General features: G+C 43.6%; 1 protein-coding gene across 2 annotated transcripts in view; it reads left to right on the top strand.

Moving 5' to 3' along the window:
* TNPO1 (transportin 1) overlaps window positions 1-20479 on the top strand; it is a 541716-nt gene that overhangs the window by 454146 nt on the left and 67091 nt on the right. For both annotated transcript variants that reach the window (XM_030193299.1, XM_030193300.1), the window contains exon 20: window positions 18627-18722. In XM_030193299.1, the coding sequence (XP_030049159.1) occupies window positions 18627-18722 (96 nt within the window). The remainder of the gene's footprint in view (window positions 1-18626; window positions 18723-20479) is intronic.

Raw genomic sequence — 20479 nt, 5'->3', positions numbered from 1 at the left:
CCGCATCGGCGGGTGTGGTGTCCCTCCCCCGCTCCGCGGGGATGAGCTGGACGGATTCCCCTCCCCCACTTGTGTGGGGATGAGCTGGGTTATTTCCCCTCCCCCGTTTCGGCGGTGGTGAGCTGGGCAGAGTGTCCCTTCGTGGGTGTAATTCTCTAAGTGCTGAGTCCTGCGGATGGAGCTTTGATATCGACATACTGAGGAGTTTCCGGCAGCACATGACCACATATAGGGAGGCAAAAGTTTGCTCTCTATCTCCACCTGCTGGTAGATGGACACAACCCACCAGTCTATGGATTGATCAGCTATGATTAATGGAAAGAAAATTAACAGGTATGATACATAATTTTACCTTAATTAACTTGTATGCTCTGAATGTATGTATGTCTGTCTGTCAGATTTCTTTTCTGGACCTTCCTGGGGAAGATCCAGGGGTTTGTTCGAGGAGAGGTGGTGGTAGGTGGGAATTTCAGTGTACCGCCCAATGCTCATTTGGATCACTCCACTGGGGGAGGTCTTTACAGTGGGCCTAATCGTAAAGCTTTTACTTCTTTTGAAGGATTTAGAAGTGGCTGATTGATGGAGGTTACTGCATGAAACACAGTAAAATTATACTGTTTACTCAATGCTACACAATATATGCCCGTATTGACAGGCTTTGGATCCTACTACTACTACTACTATTTAGCATTTCTATAGCGCTACAAGGCATACGCAGCGCTACACAAACATAGAAGAAAGACAGTCCCTGCTCAAAGAGCTTACAATCTAATAGACAAAAAATAAATAAAGTAAGCAAATCAAATCAATTAATGTGAACGGGAAGGAAGAGAGGAGGGTAGGTGGATGCGAGTGGTTACGAGTCAAAAGCAATGTTAAAGAGGTGGCCTTTCAGTCTAGATTTAAAGGTGGCCAAGGATGGGGCAATACGTAGGGGCTCAGGAAGTTTATTCCAGGCGTAGGGTGCAGCGAGACAGAAGGCGCGAAGTCTGGAGTTGGCAGTAGTGGAGAAGGGAACAGATAAGAAGGATTATCCATGGAGCGGAGTGCACGGGAAGGGGTGTAGGGAAGGACGAGTGTGGAGAGATACTGGGGAGCAGCAGAGTGAATACATTTATAGGTTAGTAGAAGAAGTTTGAACAGGATGCGAAAACGGATAGGGAGCCAGTGAAGGGTCTTGAGGAGAGGGGTAGTATGAGTAAAGCGACCCTGGCAGAAGACGAGACGGGCAGCAGAGTTTTGAACCGACTGGAGAGGGGAGAGGTGACTAAGTGGGAGGCCAGCAAGAAGCAGATTGCAGTAGTCTAAACGAGAGGTGACAAGGGTGTGGATGAGGGTTTTGGTAGAGTGCTCGGAAAGAAAGGGGCGGATTTTACGGATGTTGTAAAGAAAGAAACGACAGGTCTTGGCGGTCTGCTGGATATGAGCAGAGAAGGAGAGAGAAGAGTCAAAGATGACCCCAAGGTTTTGAGCTGAGGAGACAGGGAGAATGAGAGAGCCATCAACAGAAATAGAAAACGGGGGGAGTGGGGAGGTGGGTTTGGGGGGGGGAAATGAGAAGCTCGGTTTTGGTCATATTTAATTTCAGGTGGCGTTGAGACATCCAGGCAGCAATGTCAGACAAGCACGCTGAAACTTTGGTTTGGATGCAAGGTGAGATATCAGGGGAGGAAAGGTAGATTTGGGAGTCATCAGCATAGAGATGGTAGGAAAAGCCATGGGATGAGATTAATGAACCAAGGGAAGAAGTGTAGATAGAAAAGAGGAGGGGACCAAGAACAGAACCCTGAGGTACGCCGACAGAGGGATAGAAGTAGAAGAGGATCCACCAGAGTGAACACTAAAGGTGCGGAGGGAGAGGTAGGAAGAGAACCAGGAAAGGACAGAGCCCTGGAATCCAAGTGAGGACAGGGTATCGAGAAGTATGCTGTGATCGACAGTGTCAAAAGCAGCGGAAAGATCAAGAAGAATGAGGATGGAATATTGACCTCTGGATTTAGCCAGTAATAGGTCATTGGAGACTTTAGTAAGCGCAGTTTCGGTTGAGTGGAGAGGGCGAAAACCAGATTGTAATGGGTCAAGAATAGCATGTGAGGAGAGAAAATCAAGGCAGCGGCGGTGAACAGCACGCTCAATTAATTTGGAGAGAAAAGGAAGGAGGGAGATGGGTCGGTAATTAGAGGGACAAGTAGGGTCAAGTGAAGGCTTCTTAAGGAGAGGTGTGACCACAGCATGTTTAAAGGCAACAGGGACAGTCGCAGTAGAAAGTGAGAGGTTGAGAATGTGACAGATAAAAGGAATAAGAGTAGGAGAGATGGCATTAAGAAGGTGGGTGGGAATGGGATCAGAGGAACAGGTGGTACATTTTGAGGAAGAAAGGAGAAGTGTAGTTTCCTCAATAGTAACTTCAGGAAAGGAGGAAAGGGAATGAGGGGAAGGAGAGAGAGGGGAACGGACTAGTGGAGGGAGAGCTGGTGAGGTAGAGAAAGCAAGGTTTATCTTTTGAACCTTGTTGTGAAAGAATTCAGCAAGGGTCTGAGGAGATAATGAAGGGGGAGTTGGGGGAGGGGGCACCTTGAGGAGAGAGTTCAATGTGGTGAAGAGAAGTCGAGGATTAGAGCCAAGAGAGTTGGTCAGTTGGATATAATAATCCTGTTTGGCACGTAAAAGAGCAGATTGGAAGGAGGTCAGCATGAACTTAAAGTGTAAGAAATCAGCAAGGGCCCGAGATTTCCGCCAGAGGCGTTCGGCGGAGCGGGTACAGGAACGTAGGTAGCGGATATTAGAAGTCAGCCAAGGTTGGGGTTTTGTACGCCTTACAGGGCGGGTCATCAAAGGTGCAAGAGTGTCTAAGGCAGAGGATAGAGTATTGTTGTAAGAAGAAACAGCCTCGTTGACAGACGTGGATGGTGCCACAGTAGAGAGGAGGTTTGAAACATGGGAGGATAGAGATGAAGGGTCAATATCGTGAAGATTCCTAGATAAATTAGATAGGATAGGACGGGACTGGGAGGGAGGAGATTTAAGGGTGAAAGTTATAAGATGGTGATCAGAGGAGGGATGATCAGAGGCAAGGAAACTAGAAGGTGAACAGTTGGAGGAGAAGATGAGATCAAGACAGTGACCATTTTGATGAGTGGGGGAGGTGGAGCATAGTTGGAGATTAAAGGACGACGTTAAAGCGAGTAACTTGGAAATATAAGAGTTGGAAGGATCATTAGCAGGAATATTAAAGTCACCAAGGATGAGAGAGGGGGAGGAAGGATCATGGAAGAAGGCAAGCCAGGCATCAAAGTCACTGAGAAAGGATGAAAGGGACTTATCAGGGGGACGATAAATGACCGCTACTCGAAGAGGCAGAGGAGAGAAAAGGCGGATAGAGTGGACTTCAAAGGAGGAAAAACAGTGAGATTGAGGTGGAAGAAGGGGTTGAAATCTGGAGGAGGGAGAGAGAAGTAGTCCAACACCGCCCCCACGGCCAGCAGGGCGAGGAGTATGTGAAAATAGATAACCACCATGGCACAGGGCTGCTACTGAAGCAGAGTCATCAGGGCAGAGCCAGGTTTCTGTTATGGCGAGCAGATGGAGGTGACGCGAGATAAAGAGGTCCTGGATATAGGGGAGTTTGTTACAGATAGAGCGGGCATTCCATAGGGCGCAAGAGAAGGGCAGAGAAGAGGAGGGGAGTAGAGGAATAGAGATGAGGTTAGAGAGGTCACGGTGAGATCTGTAGAGTTGGGATAATAGTTGGTGAGGAGGGCCAGGATTGGGATTGATGTCACCAGCTGAGAGTAAGAGAAGGAGTAAAAGAGAGCGGAGGAGAGTAGGAGAGGTGTGGCCACGAAGGCGAGAGGTATTTAGGTGGAATGGGGAAGGCAAAATGGAGGGAAGAAAGAGACGGAGATTAAAAGCCAAGAGGGAGGAAGAGGGTAGGAGAGAAGGTGAGGTGATGAAGTCAATGGATGGGAAGTGAGTTCCTGTAGCGGGGAGAGGTAGGGGGTGAGGGAAAAGATTAGGAAGGGACAGAGCTAGGAAGAGAATGTGAATAGGGGCCATAAACGATTAAGGTACTTTAGCAACTGGAAAAAGATTAGATACAAAGAGAAAAATGCCCCGCGCGCCGTTAGGTGCGCGGCACCTAGAGCGGAGGCCCTGAGTGGATCGGGGTGGACCTGGGTGTCACCCCGGAGAAGGCTGTAAGGATATGCAGATGAGCTGCAAGTCCTCCACAGCACCTGAAAGGCAGCCGGTGGTAGAGGTGGGCACCTCTCAGCTGAGGAAAGGCTTACCAGGGGTTAGGCCGAAGCCAGCATTCCTCCCCCTGAGGGTCGCCTGATCCATCAGAATATGTGGAGTATGATGGGTGAGGCTAACACTGGAAACATACAGATTACAAATCATGCACCAGTTTAGACCAAGCTTAGAGGATGGGGAAGTCACTGGGGCATAAATTTGGAGACAGTCCTTGCTGGTTGATAAGCAGGTAAGGGAGGCAGTTTGTCAAACTAGTCAGGATTTTAGACAGACTAATGACAGTGGTGATTTGATTGAAGAGCAGAGAGTTCCTCTGCAAGCACTTGTAGTCTAGCCCATTCCAGTACAAGAGAATAGGGTACTTTCTTGTGCTGAAGAAAAGTGGCAGATTGCGTCCTATTCTGGACTTAAGAGCTCTGAACAAGTATCTAGTCAGAGAAAAGTTCACAGTAGTTTCTTTGGATTCTGTTTGCCCTATGATTCAAGAACGTGATTTGCTATGTTCTCTAGTTTTAAAAGATGCTTATACTCATATTCCAATACTTCATTCACACAGGGGAAGTATCTTCGCTTTCTTCTAGGGGTGCAGCACTACCAGTACCTGGTGCTGCCATTTGGTCTGGCTTGAGCTCCCAGGGTTTTCACCAAGTGTCTTATGGTAATCGCAACATCAATATGCAGACTGAGGATCTATGATTTCCCTTATCTGGACGACTGGCTCGTGAAAACAATGTCGAGGGATGGGGCTCAGCAGTCTATACAGTGGACTATTCAACTGCTGGAGCTTCTTGGCTTCTTCTTGAACTACCCCAAGTCTCATCTGCTTCCTGTTCAACAGTTATTCGCTGGAGCCCTGCTTGACACGTGACAAGTGAAAGTTTTTCTTCCTCTGCCGAGGAGGGCATATGCTGTAGTAACTCTTGCTGCATGAATTTGTGCCAGCCAGCAAGTCACTGCTCAGCAGATGTTGCACTTTTTGGGTCACATGGCCTCTACTTTTCATGTGACTCCCTAGACGCGTCTTCACATGCGAGCAGTTCAGTGGACCTTAGTTTCCCAATGTTCTCAGGCCTCAGTAGATCTCATCTGTGTGATACCCGAATTAGTCCAGTCCCTGCTTTAGTGGACATTTCTTTCCAGTTTGATTCTGGGGCTCCCATTTATGACTCCTTGGTCTCAACAGGTGCTCACGATGTATGCTTCCCACTTATGGTGGGGAGCTCACACAGGAGGGCTTCACACTCAGAATGCTTGGTCAGCCCAGGAATCCTTGCTTCAGATCAATCTCATGGAGCTATAGACAATCTGAAACACTCTGAAGGCTTTCAAGGATTGTTTGTCCAATCACGTTCTCATTCTGGCAATGTACTACACAATGTGTTGAAGGTAAGCCTATCTCTGCACTTCCTTTAATGGCTTGGTTCCTGAGCGTTGTTAACAGAGCACCCTCTCAAACATCCACCTGTGTCTTGGCATCTCAATGTTGTCCTCACCCAGCTGATGAAACCTCCTTTTGAGCTGCTTGATTCTTGTTCTGGAAGGTCACCTTTTTAGTGGCTATAACTTCAGCTTATAGAATCAGTGAGCTTCTGGATTTGGTGATGACTTCACCCTACACTGTTTTACCACAACTGGGTGGTCCTCCTTACCCACCCTAAATTCTTACCGAAGGTTGTATCAGATTTTCGTATCAACCAGTCAGTTGTTCTACCAACATTCTTCCCTAGGCTTCATGCTCGTCCTGGTGAGAGCACACTGCACACCTTGGACTGCAGGCGAGCATTGGTTTTCTATTGGGAACGGACTAAACCTTACAGGCAGTCCTCTCAACTTTTTGTATCTTTTGATACTGACGGGATGTGAGTAGCTATTGGGAAATGTACTATTTCCAGTTGGCTGGCAAATTACATATCCTTCGCTTATGCCCAGGCTGGCTTGACTCTTGCAGGTCATGTCATGGTTTATAAAGTCAGAGCTATGACGGCGTCAGTAGCCCACTTGTGCTCGGCCTTCATTGAAGAAATTTTCAAGACTGCAACATGGTCTTACTTCCCACTACTGCCTTGATCAGGATACCAGACATGATAGTCGTTTTGGGCAGGCAGTGCTGCAGAATTTATTCAGGTCTAGGTTCCAACTCCACCATTCTAGCCCACTATTCTGTTCTGTCCCAGGCTGCACACTCACAAGAATGTATATATTTTCAGTAATTTGTGTTTTCCCTCGGCGTTGCCCAGGTCATTTATTTGGGTTGTTTTTTCTTTTCAGTGAGCTTGGTAGCTAGGGATTTCTATATGTGAGAATATGGCCTGCTTGTCCTCAGAGAAAGTGAAGATACTCTTCTGTAGCAGGTGTTCTCCAGGGACAGCAGACCATTCATTCTCATATCCCTCCCGCCTCCCCTTGGAATTGTCTCCTCTTTTTCAAGTTAGAGTATTGAACTAATGATCCTGCTATCTAGCGGCGGATAGGAAGGCACAGGCACAGTGGGGGCACTGTGCATGCTCTTAAAGACATTTAGAACTTGTTAATGCTCTACACTGGGCGAAGCAGGTGATGTCACCCATATTTATTTATTGCATTTGTATCCCACATTTTCCCACCTCTTTGCAGGCTCAATGTGGCTTACAATACATCATAGATAGTGGAAATAAGAAGAGAATAGACATTTGGTATTACAGAAGGATTTGGGGTTGCATGGTAATGGAATACATGATTGTATGTGAAAATGAATGGCCTGCTGTCCTCGGAGACCACCTACTACAGGTGAGTATCTTCACAAAAACTGTTATTGTTGTCTAATGTTACCTAATGTCTAATGTTTAAAAATCTGAAATCATTCACTGTTAACATATATGCAATAATAGAGGAAATCAGAGAGGGGATGTTTGACATCAGTGTATGTATGTATGGTATGTTGGAAGCAAGTGGATTCCTCTCCTTTAGAGAAAATGTGTATCATATGGTTAATTGCATTGTATATAAGCTGTAGGAGGAGAAAGAGTTTGGGAATCGTATGAGAAGTGGCTGATTGAACACACCTCACACAAGAAAGATTAGTGGAGTTGGTAATTATGGAATATATCAACTTTCTGGAGGGTGGTGTTAGGGATTCATATAGTCATTTGGTGGAGGGACCTGGCAAATGTGTCAGTTGGACTTGTGGGAGGAGGAATTAAGTTCCCCTGGGTCACTTTTTAATGGAACATCAGCCAATAAAAAAAGGATACATGTACGCATGTCATTCCTGCATTGGTGGATTAGCATTTTGATGGCCGAACTAAGTGGTAAGTCAGTTTGTTTTATTGTCTTGTGGCTATTTCTATTTTCAATTTGACCTTTTGAATCACCATTGTTGCCACTAAACTTTACAGCCATTCAGCGCATAGACAGTGGCATGGTTTGGTAGTCAAGCAATCGATTCAACCAGTGTCTGGTAATTTTTTTCTGCATCACTGCCACAACTTGTGCAGTGGTTCACTTCTTTTTGTTTTTACATAATGGCGGCGTAATTTGTTCAATTAGGCTCAACCGCATGTTTTATAGAATATTTAAAGGGTCTTAAAATGCTATGTGGTGCTACTGTTTGGATTTTTTAAATAGCGACAGCTTTTTTTTTTATGTGATTTCGACATCCTAAGCTTATCGGTGCTGGATTTGTTTTTCTTTTTTTTATCTATGTGTATATATATATATATATATATATATATATATATATTCCATTGTTTCTTATGGTATTTTGGGTTTTGTGTTTTATTGCTGCACCACTTATTGCACTTTCTGTTACAGAATAGTTTCTATTGATGATATAATCCAGGCTGTCGTGTTTTGTTGCTGCATCACATATTGCAATTTCTGTGAATAGTTTTATTGGTGATAATTCAGGCATTGGTACTTTTTCTGTACACAAAATATCTCCTAAATAGGTTTATCCCAGTGACACATACCAGTGAAGCAGTTATTATGTAGGTAAGGTTGAGGAATACTAAAGGTAACTCAGCTTTAAATGGATTATTTTTAAACTTTGCAGTCATATTATCTTTTAGTTTTATATGGTTTTAACAAATATAGGCTTCAGTAGGGTTGGTGTTAGGCTTCTAGAAATGTCAGCTGTGGTGATGGATATTACAGTAAATAAGTATATATAACTTTTGTTTTCATTTATGGTCCTTTATTGGTCTCAGATATAATGTGGAGAATAAATGCTAGGAGTAGTTACTTCTGCCCTGTATTAAGGTTTAGTTTTTCTCAGCAACATATTAGACTAGATTCTATAATTTGGCGCTAAAATGAAATTCACTTAAGCATGTTTATAAAGTACACCTTAATTTAGGCGTATTTGATAAAATAAGCCTAAATTTCAGTGTGGTTTATGGAAGACACCAAGCGCCAGTCCATGCGATTAAATTTAGTTGCATCCAATTATGTCAAGTAAAACCTGGTGTAAATTACATCTAAATTAGTTTGGAGCAGGTGTATTCTATAGCAATGCTCATAGATTTTAGATACACCCATGACCTGCCCATTCCATGGCCATGCCCCTTTTTCAACAATGCGACTTAAAATTTACATGCACCATGTTAACAGAATGCACTTAGCAAGTAGTGCATGTAAATTCTAATTAATGCCAATTAGTGAGTGCTGATTAGCTTGTTAAAATTAATTGGCTTCTGCACAGTGTTATGGAATATGCTTTGATTTTCACGTGGAAATTTCAGTGTGATATATAGAATCCCGGGGATTGGGGGTCACGTGGTGGTTGCAGTCTGAACAGACGTCTGTTGGCTCGGCTCGGCTCCTTCTCGCCTTAAACCTGCTTAACTGACGATTTCCCATGGTTTGGCTTGCCTAATATTCGTGAGTGCTACATGAGGATTGGGGGCCACATTTGTGGTGAGGCAATTGGTGTTTTTTCACGCAGCAGTTACAGGATGCCAGTAAAATCACTGCGGCCTGGGCAGCAGAAATCAAGCACAGCCCTGAAAAAGATGGCGTCGCCATCCCCACCACCACAGCTTCCTATGACACCGCCGGTCTTGCAAGAAGATGCTGTGCAAGTGTTGATGAGACATTTATCCCAGCTTTTGGATGATAAATTAGCTAAACTTCACGCAGGAGTGGAGGCGATTAAAGACAATGTCGCGGGCCACGCAGTGCGGATTCTGCAGGCAGAAGAATGCATCTCCGACCAGGAAGATCTGTTGACTGCAGCAGAGAATCGAATTGGAGCCTTGGAAATACAAATTCACACTTTAATCGACAGATTATACAGGAGCCTAACGGACGGTTTGTAATATGGGCTGGAGTTTTGCAGGGAAGCAGAGTGGCCCTTTGTTCTGTCTATGCCCCTAATGTGTATTCTCAGAGATTGTTTTCCCTCATTGCTGGCTGCGTTGGTACCCTTATGCGACTATCACTTAGTGGTGGGAGGGGACATTAATATTACAGCAGACCCTCTTGTTGACTGCAACCCTCCAAAAAAGAGGACTAAGGGGATGGAGGGAAAAGGCATAGGTTTACTGCATCATGAGTTGGGATTGGTGGATATTTGGAGGGTGCTTCATCCGGACACTAGAGACTACACATTTTATTCTCATGTGCACAAGGTCCAAGCTAGGTTAGACTATATACAGTGGTGGAAATAAGTATTTGATCCCTTGCTGATTTTGTAAGTTTGCCCACTGACAAAGACATGAGCAGCCCATAATTGAAGAGTAGGTTATTGGTAACAGTGAGAGATAGCACATCACAAATTAAATCCGGAAAATCATATTGTGGAAAGTATATGAATTTATTTGCATTCTGCAGAGGGAAATAAGTATTTGATCCCCCACCAACCAGTAAGAGATCTGGCCCCTACAGACCAGGTAGATGCTCCAAATCAACTCGTTACTTGCATGACAGACAGCTGTCGGCAATGGTCACCTGTATGAAAGACACCTGTCCACAGACTCAGTGAATCAGTCAGACTCTAACCTCTACAAAATGGCCAAGAGCAAGGAGCTGTCTAAGGATGTCAGGGACAAGATCATACACCTGCACAAGGCTGGAATGGGCTACAAAACCATCAGTAAGACGCTGGGCGAGAAGGAGACAACTGTTGGTGCCATAGTAAGAAAATGGAAGAAGTACAAAATGACTGTCAATCGACAAAGATCTGGGGCTCCACGCAAAATCTCACCTCGTGGGGTATCCTTGATCATGAGGAAGGTTAGAAATCAGCCTACAACTACAAGGGGGGAACTTGTCAATGATCTCAAGGCAGCTGGGACCACTGTCACCACAAAAACCATTGATAACACATTACGACATAACGGATTGCAATCCTGCAGTGCCCGCAAGGTCCCCCTGCTCCGGAAGGCACATGTGATGGCCCGTCTGAAGTTTGCCAGTGAACACCTGGATGATGCCGAGAGTGATTGGGAGAAGGTGCTGTGGTCAGATGAGACAAAAATTGAGCTCTTTGGCATGAACTCAACTCGCCGTGTTTGGAGGAAGAGAAATGCTGCCTATGACCCAAAGAACACCGTACCCACTGTCAAGCATGGAGGTGGAAATGTTATGTTTTGGGGGTGTTTCTCTGCTAAGGGCACAGGACTACTTCACCGCATCAATGGGAGAATGGATGGGGCCATGTACCGTACAATTCTGAGTGACAACCTCCTTCCCTCCGCCAGGGCCTTAAAAATGGGTCGTGGCTGGGTCTTCCAGCACGACAATGACCCAAAACATACAGCCAAGGCAACAAAGGAGTGGCTCAGGAAGAAGCACATTAGGGTCATGGAGTGGCCTAGCCAGTCACCAGACCTTAATCCCATTGAAAACTTATGGAGGGAGCTGAAGCTGCGAGTTGCCAAGCGACAGCCCAGAACTCTTAATGATTTAGAGATGATCTGCAAAGAGGAGTGGACCAAAATTCCTCCTGACATGTGTGCAAACCTCATCATCAACTACAGAAGACGTCTGACCGCTGTGCTTGCCAACAAGGGTTTTGCCACCAAGTATTAGGTCTTGTTTGCCAGAGGGATTAAATACTTATTTCCCTCTGCAGAATGCAAATAAATTCATATACTTTCCACAATGTGATTTTCCGGATTTAATTTGTGATGCGCTATCTCTCACTGTTACCAATAACCTACCCTTCAATTATGGGCTGCTCATGTCTTTGTCAGTGGGCAAACTTACAAAATCAGCAAGGGATCAAATACTTATTTCCACCACTGTATATTGATATCTCCCTCTCTTTTCTCGGCGGCCTACTCTGCGGACATTGAAGCGGGTGCCGTGTTAGATCACAGCATGGTATGGGTAGATCTGGGTATTTTGAAGGGGAAGATGTCGTCAGGGTGGCGTATGAACCCTACGTTATATCTGGACCTTGAGTTTAGATCTTACTTACTGGAGGAATGGCAACATTACCTTGGGGATAACGACCCTAAGGGCACAGACCCAGTCACATATTGGGAAACGGAGAAGGCGGTGATGAGGGCCAAAATCATAGATTACACGGCCCGTACGCGTAAGAAGTGAGATGGGGAAATCCTCACTTTGTTAAAGCAACTGCAAGATGTAAGAGTGGCTGTCTCACGGGGAGATTCAGCAGAGAGGGACATCTATAAGGTTTTGAAAGGTAGAATCAATGAAATCCTGAATCAAAGGGCCCTGAAAGATATCCAACTATATAAACACAAACTCCACAGATGGAGAAATAAGGTGGGTAGGTTACTAGCAACTTTAGTGTGCAACAGACCTGCGAAACAGGTGATTATCCGTATTAAGTCCTCGTTGGGAAAGATGCTGGCAATGGAGTCAGGGATTCAGGCAGCGTTTGTGGAGTTTTACAAATCATTGTATGACTCCAGGCATTGTGACATAGCTCAGCAAGCAGCTTTTTTTCAGGGGCTCTGTATCTTGACTCTGACCCCAGACCAGCTGTCCACTCTGAATGCGCCTATACAGGGTATGGAAATTCAAGTTACTCTTAAGAAGCTCAAGCTAGCGAAGGTGCCTGGTCCAGATGGACTGGGTCTTGAGTACTACAAGCTTCTAGGGTCCCATATAGTGGGTCCATTTAGTGATTTGGGTCAGGCGTTTTTTTCCCCGGGTCAGTCCATGAGCACTTTGACCCATGCCTCAATAATAGTACTACCCAAACCGGGAAGGGATAAGGAGCAGTTGGGGTCATATCGCCCTATATCCCTATTAAATCAGTATATTAAGATGTTTGCCAGTATCTTGGCTTCCAGACTAGGAAAAGTCCTTCTATTCCTGGTTCATGGAGATCAATCGGGGTTTATACCAGGAAGTAATGCTTCTACAAATATATTGCATGCTTTAAGTGCTCAACAGGTAAAGGCAGGATGACCTGAGGATGCCATTATTGCCAGCTTAGACGCAGAAAAAGCTTTTGACAAAATACTCTGGGACCACCTATTTTGGATTTTGCCGCAGTTTGGCATATAGGACGAATTTCTGACTGGTGTGAGAGCACTTTATAGTAATCCTACAGCACAGATATTGATAAATGGAGAGTTGTCGAACACATTTGCATTAGAAAGGGGCACCATAGTAACATACATAGTAGATGACTGCAGAAAAAGACCTACACAGTCCATCTAGTCTGCCCAACAAGATAAACTCATATGTGCTACTTCTTGTGTATACCTGCACCATAGTAACATACATAGTAGATGACTGCAGAAAAAGACCTACACAGTCCATCTAGTCTGCCCAACAAGATAAACTCATATGTGCTACTTCTTGTGTATACCTTACCTTGATTTGTATCTGCCATTTTCAGGACACAGACCGTAGAAGTCTTGCCCAGAACCAGCCCCGCCTCCCAATCTTGGCTAAGCTTCTGAGGATCCATTCCTTCTGCCCAGGATTCCTTTATGTTTATCCCACGCATGCTTGAATTCTGCTACCGTTTTCATCTCCACCACCTCCCGCGGGAGGGCATTCTAAGTATCTACCACTCTCTCTGTGAAAAAATACTTCCTGACATTTTTCTTGAGTCTGCCCCCCCTTCACTCTCATATCATGTCCTCTCGTTCTACCGCCCTCCCATCTCCGGAAAAGGTTCGTTTGCGGATTAACCAGACAGGGATGCCCTCTGTCCCCCATTCTGTTCGTCCTCGCCAATGAACCATTAGCTTGCAAAATTAGACAATCTTTAGAGCTACAGGGAATAACGGAGCGTACGAATATAAAGTCAACCTCTTTGCAGACGACATGTTGATATTTTTGGACCATGCGTCTCGAGGGCTCCCCTTTCTCATAGACCTTATTCAGCAATTTGGGACCTTTTTCAGGTCTCAAGATCAACTTTGAAAAATCAGAAGCTCTGGCGCTGTCAACTACTTGTGCCTATAGGCAGCTGCCTAATTTTCCCCTAACCTGGTCTTTGGGCCCTATGAAATATTTAGGAGTGTATTTGCATTTAGACTTTTCCCTTATGTAGAATATGCCTGACAAGTTAGATGCAATCCGGGCGCTTTGTAGTAAATGGAAGGACTTCCCCATATAATTTTTAGGCAGAGTGGCATTGGTTAAGATGGTTCTTTTCCCCAAGGCTTTGTACCTTCTCCAGATGATGCCTTTGTGGATAACAAGTAAGGATGAGAGAGCTTTCAGAGGAGTGATTTCTTCCTTTATATGGGGAACACGGAGAGCACGAATTGGGCATAATAAACTGACTCGAGAGAGAGGCGGGTGGGGGGGAGTCAACTCCATGCACACTAATAGAAATGCATCAATATACTCTCTTCTGAACTCTCTTCCCCTGTATTTTCTCCACACTTAAAAATCTACCCACAGATAAAATTGTTATACCCTAACGCTCTCTTGCTATTATTCGATTGCCCTATTATCTCCCCAGTGTTACATTCCATAGTTTCTATGCCCCTAATGATGTTTTGACTTGACTTTGTCTCACCATAACTCTTCACAATGTAACCCATAATCGCACTGTAACAAACTGTATTTCCATCATTCACAATGTATTGTAAGCCACACTGAGCCCGCAAATAGGTGGGAAAATGTGGCAGCGGTCTTAAGATGGATTCATGAGTTACATACAGGGATTTTTGTATTTCTCCCCCCACCCCCCACCCCCAAGGTGTGTGAGAGACTGCTGCAGCGCCCTCTTCCTTTTTTTTCTGCTCTCCATAACAAGGGCTCGCAGGTTAGGTTATCACCACTTATGAGACCGCTAAGATTGGCCTGGAATTGGTGGCGGACTAGGCTGGGAGGGGCGGTTGGTGCTTCTCCGTTCTTGGAAATACAGAATAACCCACGGTTTTCTGCAGGGCAGGGTAGATCGCCTTTCTTGGCATGGGCTAGACTCGGGTGCCGCTATGTAGGTCCGTTGACTGTTGCGGGTGGGGGTGGCGGCCCCCCTCCTTTCCAGTTTGCCGGGCCAATTGGCACCTTGCACAGAAACTATTCTTGTTTACAACTTGTGCATTATATTCAAACTCAGAGAACCTCTGATAATAAATATCCTACATTCACTACATTAGATACAGTTTTTAACACAGATACCTACTGAACACAATAAACTATCCCATTGGTACCGGATAGGAAAGGCTTGGCGACCTTGCCCTTTTTATGCTCAATTAGTGGGGCAATGAAGTTTAATCTTGGGGGTGGAGGTAGGGTTACCATATTTTGTCCTCTGAAAAAGAGGACACATGTCACGCCTCCCTGCCCCGTTTACACCACGCCCCTTTCACATCCTCACCCCGCCCTTTCTCGCTCTCACCCCGCCCCTGCCACATATTCCCTTCCCCCCGGGTCACATATTCCCCTGTCACCTCCCCTCTCCTTACTATCTACTGCCCTGGTGGTCTAGTGACCTCTTTGGGGCAGGAAAGAGCCCCCTGTTTCCTGCCCGGAGTGCTGCTCTTGCCCTGCATCCTGTTGCTGTGACGGTCTCGGGATTCAAAATGGCCGCCGAGAGTGGAAGTCTCGCGAGGCCACTTCAGCTCTCGACAGCCATTTTGAACCCCAAGACCGTCACACAGCAACAGGATGCAGTACAAGGGCAGCGCTCCGGGCAGGAAAGAGGGGGCTCTTTCCTGTCTCGAAGAGGTCACTAGGGCAGTAGATAGTAAGTAAGGGGAGGCTAGGATAGGTCCGCCGCCTGCCCACCCGTTTGTCCAGAAAAGAGGACATATCTGGGTAAATCCGGACATATGGTAACCCTAGGTGGAGGTGACAGAGAAGGAACTTTCTCAATGCTTCTTCTTGGCATTCAAGATTACTCCTAATGCAGGGCTTCATGAAATCCAACTTAAAATTCTACACAATGCATATGTCACTAGATACAAGGGCAAGGCGATGGGCCTTTGGGACTCCAAGGATTGTGGAAAGTTTTGAAGGGCAGAGGCACCATAGTACACCATTTCTTAGAATGTCCCGTCTTGCAGGATTTCTGGAGGGGAGTTCGTGCTAAATTGGAGGAGGTCCTCCTCTCCCCGCTGGAGTGGTTCTATGGAATTTTGCTGCTAGGCTCAGGCTCAGATCTTGTGGCCCAAGAGTTTTTTGCTTATCACTGCAAGCTCATTCTCCTGGCCATAGTGCTAGCTAAAAGAGTCATTTTGCAGCAGTGGGTAGATAAAACTCCACCTCCCATAGTTAAATGGCATGCTAGTATGCTGCAGATGGTGGAGTGGGAGGGGGGAGACCCCTGATCCAGCCCATAAGCGTGATACTATTTACAACAGCCTTTAGCAGCACTGCCAGGAAAAAATATTGCAGGTGTCTCCCACATAAAGTACAACCCACTCAGTTGTATGAGAGTCTTATTCAGCCAGAGGGGGGAGGGGAGTGGCAGGGGGGAGGGAGGGTGGTAGCTTGGGGGGTATTCTTCCTATTCTCTGGGGGGAAAAGTAAAATGAGAGACAGACCTTTGTGAATGATGTCTGACTAGCTGGTCACAATAATGGGTGTTGGGTACGCATTGTGTTGTATAAACAGGGGCATCATTGTACCATTGTATCCCTGTATGATATGCTGTATTTGTACACAACTGTTGATGTATTGTGTTTTGTTTTGTTTTGTTTTGATTTGATTTTTTTGCTGTTTCTCCAGATAATAACAATATTTTCAAAAAACAAAATCCTGGGGATTATATATTCTTAGATTATTTTCATATATTGCTGTATTCCTTTTTGGTCTTGTACCTGTTTTAGTAGTATTTATTGTGCTAGTTGAGTGATCCTATCAGGAGGTACCTTTGGTCTGTTATATTTTAGTAAAATGAAAATATTTTTACATTTTTCCATTATGTTTTCACGCTTTTATATATTGATGTATTTTGTACCAACAAATTTTGAACATGCAAAAGTGCCATAGGGCTTTTATTATGCATCTTTACATTAATTTTCTGATGCGTTTCTCTTCTATTATGATATTTATTTTTATGTAGTGGTGTGTTCTGTCTTAGTCTCCTGAAGCAGGCCGAAACATGACCTGTGTCACGTCTTTTTATATTTATAATAAAGAAACTTGTGTCACCTCTGCTGTTTCTGTGCCGCTGTGGCTCGAGATACCTATCCTCCTCTTGTTTTATGGAAATAATTTATATGTAAGTGACTAATATGGATATAATGCCAGACACATGTCTGTCCCTATTTGATAAGGTTAATAAAGAGTTGGAAAAATACAGTGATGCACAAGTTGCTGCTCGCAGACACTTTCAAATTTGGATATGCAGCTGAAGATGATTCAAGATGGCTACAGTCACTCACTTGTGATGCATCTCTCCCTCTTTGGCTGACTATTTTTGTTTTTCAGGCCCTTCAGGATGAGGCTCCTGGTTACTTTTCAGGGACACTAGAGAACACTGCATTCCACATTCTATCAAGACTAATAATTTGTCAGAAAACTAGAGACAGGCTTTCTTGGTTTGGCCTCGTGGTATTCATTGCCTTTGCATCAAGAGATGCAATTTTTCACTTTTCTGGAAGAAGTTAAAGACCTTTTTCTTTGGATAAACTTGTTGGAGTCTTTGAAGGGAGTTCATTGATAATAGTTTTGACTAATTGCTAGAGGGCATGTTGAGTGTTGAGCTTGGGTGATTTGAGTTAATTGTCCATGTTATTTTCTGCTAGTGTGTAACAAAACAGAGACCAGCAGGATGTAAATTGTCATAAATCTTGTAAGGATCACAGCTTAGATTGTCAAGGTACTATATATGCTTAAGTATGTCATTTAAAGCAGTTCAATTGTAGAGGGAAAGGCTTCAAACCTAGAAAATATTTGCAGGACTGCAACATTGAGTCCAATCCACATATTTCATCCTGTACTATTTGCCTTTGTACTGTCTCTTGTCAGAACTAAAAATTTGGCTTAGTAGTGTTACAAGATCTTTAGCATAAAGTCCAGCTTTTCACCCTTTTATTGTTTGTTTGATTTCAGGGGTTATTGTCTGCATCTATCAGTTAAATCGAAAGCCATTAGAAATTTGAGGAGTAAAACTAGTAAAAGCTGTTCTTTCTCAGCCTCCCCCATCTTATATTTGTTTGAAGACACAGTACTTAGCTAGTCATGTGTTGCCTCCATTGATGCTGCTTGCTTGAGTTTGATTACTTTCACTTTTCATTATTTGACTGAGTCATACAATCCATTAACTCCCACAGCCTTTGAGTTTGTTGTTGATCTGTTGTCTTCGTTCAGCTTTAAAATGAGTGGCAGTTGGTCCATTAGTTGTGCAGGTTTCTTGTCACAAGTATCCAAAACTTTCTTGAAAAGCTCTATATAATTCTCCAAAGCATTTGGCATGGTCTGGTAACCAAGTTAACTTATTGAGTTGCTCTCAAAGAATGAGCATTAAAGATATGTAATTTCATTTTCAAGCCCTTGGGGAGACATGGTAGTGAACTTATTAATGTTCCATCTATTGAAAGGTTATATAATATCCTAATGGAGAGTTCTGTACCTTCAGAAAATGTGATCACACTACATCACTGTCTATATTTCCACATAACAGATTTTTAACAATATACAATGTATTTGTCTTTTATTATTTTGTTTTCTTAAATAAGATGATAGCTGGTCCTTAAATGGCATGCAATCATCTGAGTATCCCTGAATCTAAACTCTCTTGACTTTATTTTTCTGGAGTCAGAGATTGCCAAAGATGCTGTAAATGATATTGGTCAGCAGAACTCAAATGCATATTTTAAACAGTTTTCATAAAGTTTCCCATACATTAAAACAGAGTTCAAGGTAAGTGTGTTTAAATCAGTGGCTGGTTTAAAAGAATACTGTTCAGTGCAGTGAAATATGACACAAGTTTTGTTGGCACAGAAGATGTGCTTAACAAAGCATTACCATCTAATATCTTTTCTGTAAATTTTTTCCAGGTATTGAAATGCAGCCTTATGTCCCAATGGTTTTGCACCAGCTTGTAGAAATCATTAACCGACCCAACACACCAAAGACATTATTAGAGAACACAGGTATCATACAGCAGAATTGTTCAGGAAATTAAATGGTTCTTTTCAGTAGCTGAATTCTGGAAGCAAAAACACAATTTAAATCCAACATACTTCTATAGCACAACATGCTTTTTATTTGCATAAGGTTTTACAAGCCTCAGTTTTCTACTCCACATTTGTATCTAGAATCCAAAAGGTTAAGATTCTTAAATGTTTTGAAGTATATGTGCACATGTATTAGATACCTAACAAACAAAACAGGCAGGCGGTCTTCTAGTTCCAGGATGAAAGAATCCATTGAAGCAGACACAATTGGAAGATAAAACAAGAATTTTATTAGTAGTTAAATTAAAATGATGCCTGACAAAGCCATGTTTCATCCGGCATGGGCTGCTTCAGGGGCAAAAGATACTGTAGGATAAAAAAAATAACAAATATAAAATCATAAATAAACATAAGATAACAAATAATTGTCTTGTGATATAAGGAAGCACCTTCTACTAACAGCTGAGTATGTTGTCTGAACAGACACCCCTGGAGTCTGGAGGTCATAGAAAGTGATTTTAGTTTTGTTTTTGTCCGGGACCCCTTTTTTTTTTTTTTTTTCAATTTTTGTTAGATGGCACACATTTAATTTTAATTATCTGTTTTGAATTGTTCACAATACTACCTTTTGGTGGCGATTGATACTATGGTCCTGACTCACTTTTTGTTTATCGTAGTATCAATGGAAATAGGTGGAAACTAATCAAAAATACAAACATGTGCAAGCTTACTATATATTATATTATAAAGGGGGCATCAGCGATTAAAATTAGGGACAAATCCTTTAGTAATCGTCCATACTAATTCACGTGCACACAATCATATGCTCCGAAATATGTGTAACAGTAACACCATAATGTGAAAAATAAATTTTCTTGACTTTTTAAACTTTTGAAAAGTCAAATTTTTATATGAAATGTTGCTCTGAGAGTGAATTAGGTCTGGACGATCACTAAAGGTCTTCTCCCTGAGTTAAGTCCTTAGACTTCTTTATTTACTAGTAAAAAAAGGCCCGTTTCTGACACAAATGAAACGGGCGCTAGCAAGGTTATATTGATTAGTTGTTTTTTGTTAACCAAATATTTAATATTAAATTATTGTAATGAGATGGAGTAATAGTGAAGGGTGTTTAATGAGGAAGGAGGAGGCCCTGTGTAGGACCACAGAGGCGGTCCTTTTTGACAGAGTGTTTGTATGTGTGAGAGTGTGTGTAAGACAGAGAGACAGACTGTGTGAGTCCGAGAGTGTGTGAGAGTGATACAGAGGGATTGAAAGAGTGTGTCTCTGTGTGTGTGATAGAGACTGTGTGTTTGTGTGACAGAGAGATACAGAGAGTGTGTGTGTGTGTGTGTGTGTGGAACTGAGTTCCATGACCCCCTCCTTCCCTTGCTGTCCTTCCATCTGATGTGAGAGAGTGTGTGTGCAGGACCACAGGGGCGGTCATTGTGACAGAGTGTTTGTGTGAGTGAGAGTGTGTGTAAGACAGAGAGACCGACTGTGTGAATCATACAGTGAGTGTGTGTGAAAGTGAGACAGAGGGATTGAGGATGTGTGTGTGATAGAGACTGTGAGTGTGTGTAAGACAGAGAGACAGACTGTGTGAATCATACAGTGAGTGTATGTGAAAGTGAGACAGAGGGATTGAAAGTGTGTGTGTGTGTGTGTGATAGAGACTGTGAGTGTGTGTAAGACAGAGAGACAGACTGTGTGAATCATACAGTGAGTGTGTGTGA

This window comes from Microcaecilia unicolor, chromosome 2 (assembly GCF_901765095.1).
Source record: "Microcaecilia unicolor chromosome 2, aMicUni1.1, whole genome shotgun sequence".
NCBI lineage: Eukaryota > Metazoa > Chordata > Amphibia > Gymnophiona > Siphonopidae > Microcaecilia > Microcaecilia unicolor.
This window is presented reverse-complemented; position numbering and strand designations above follow the sequence as displayed.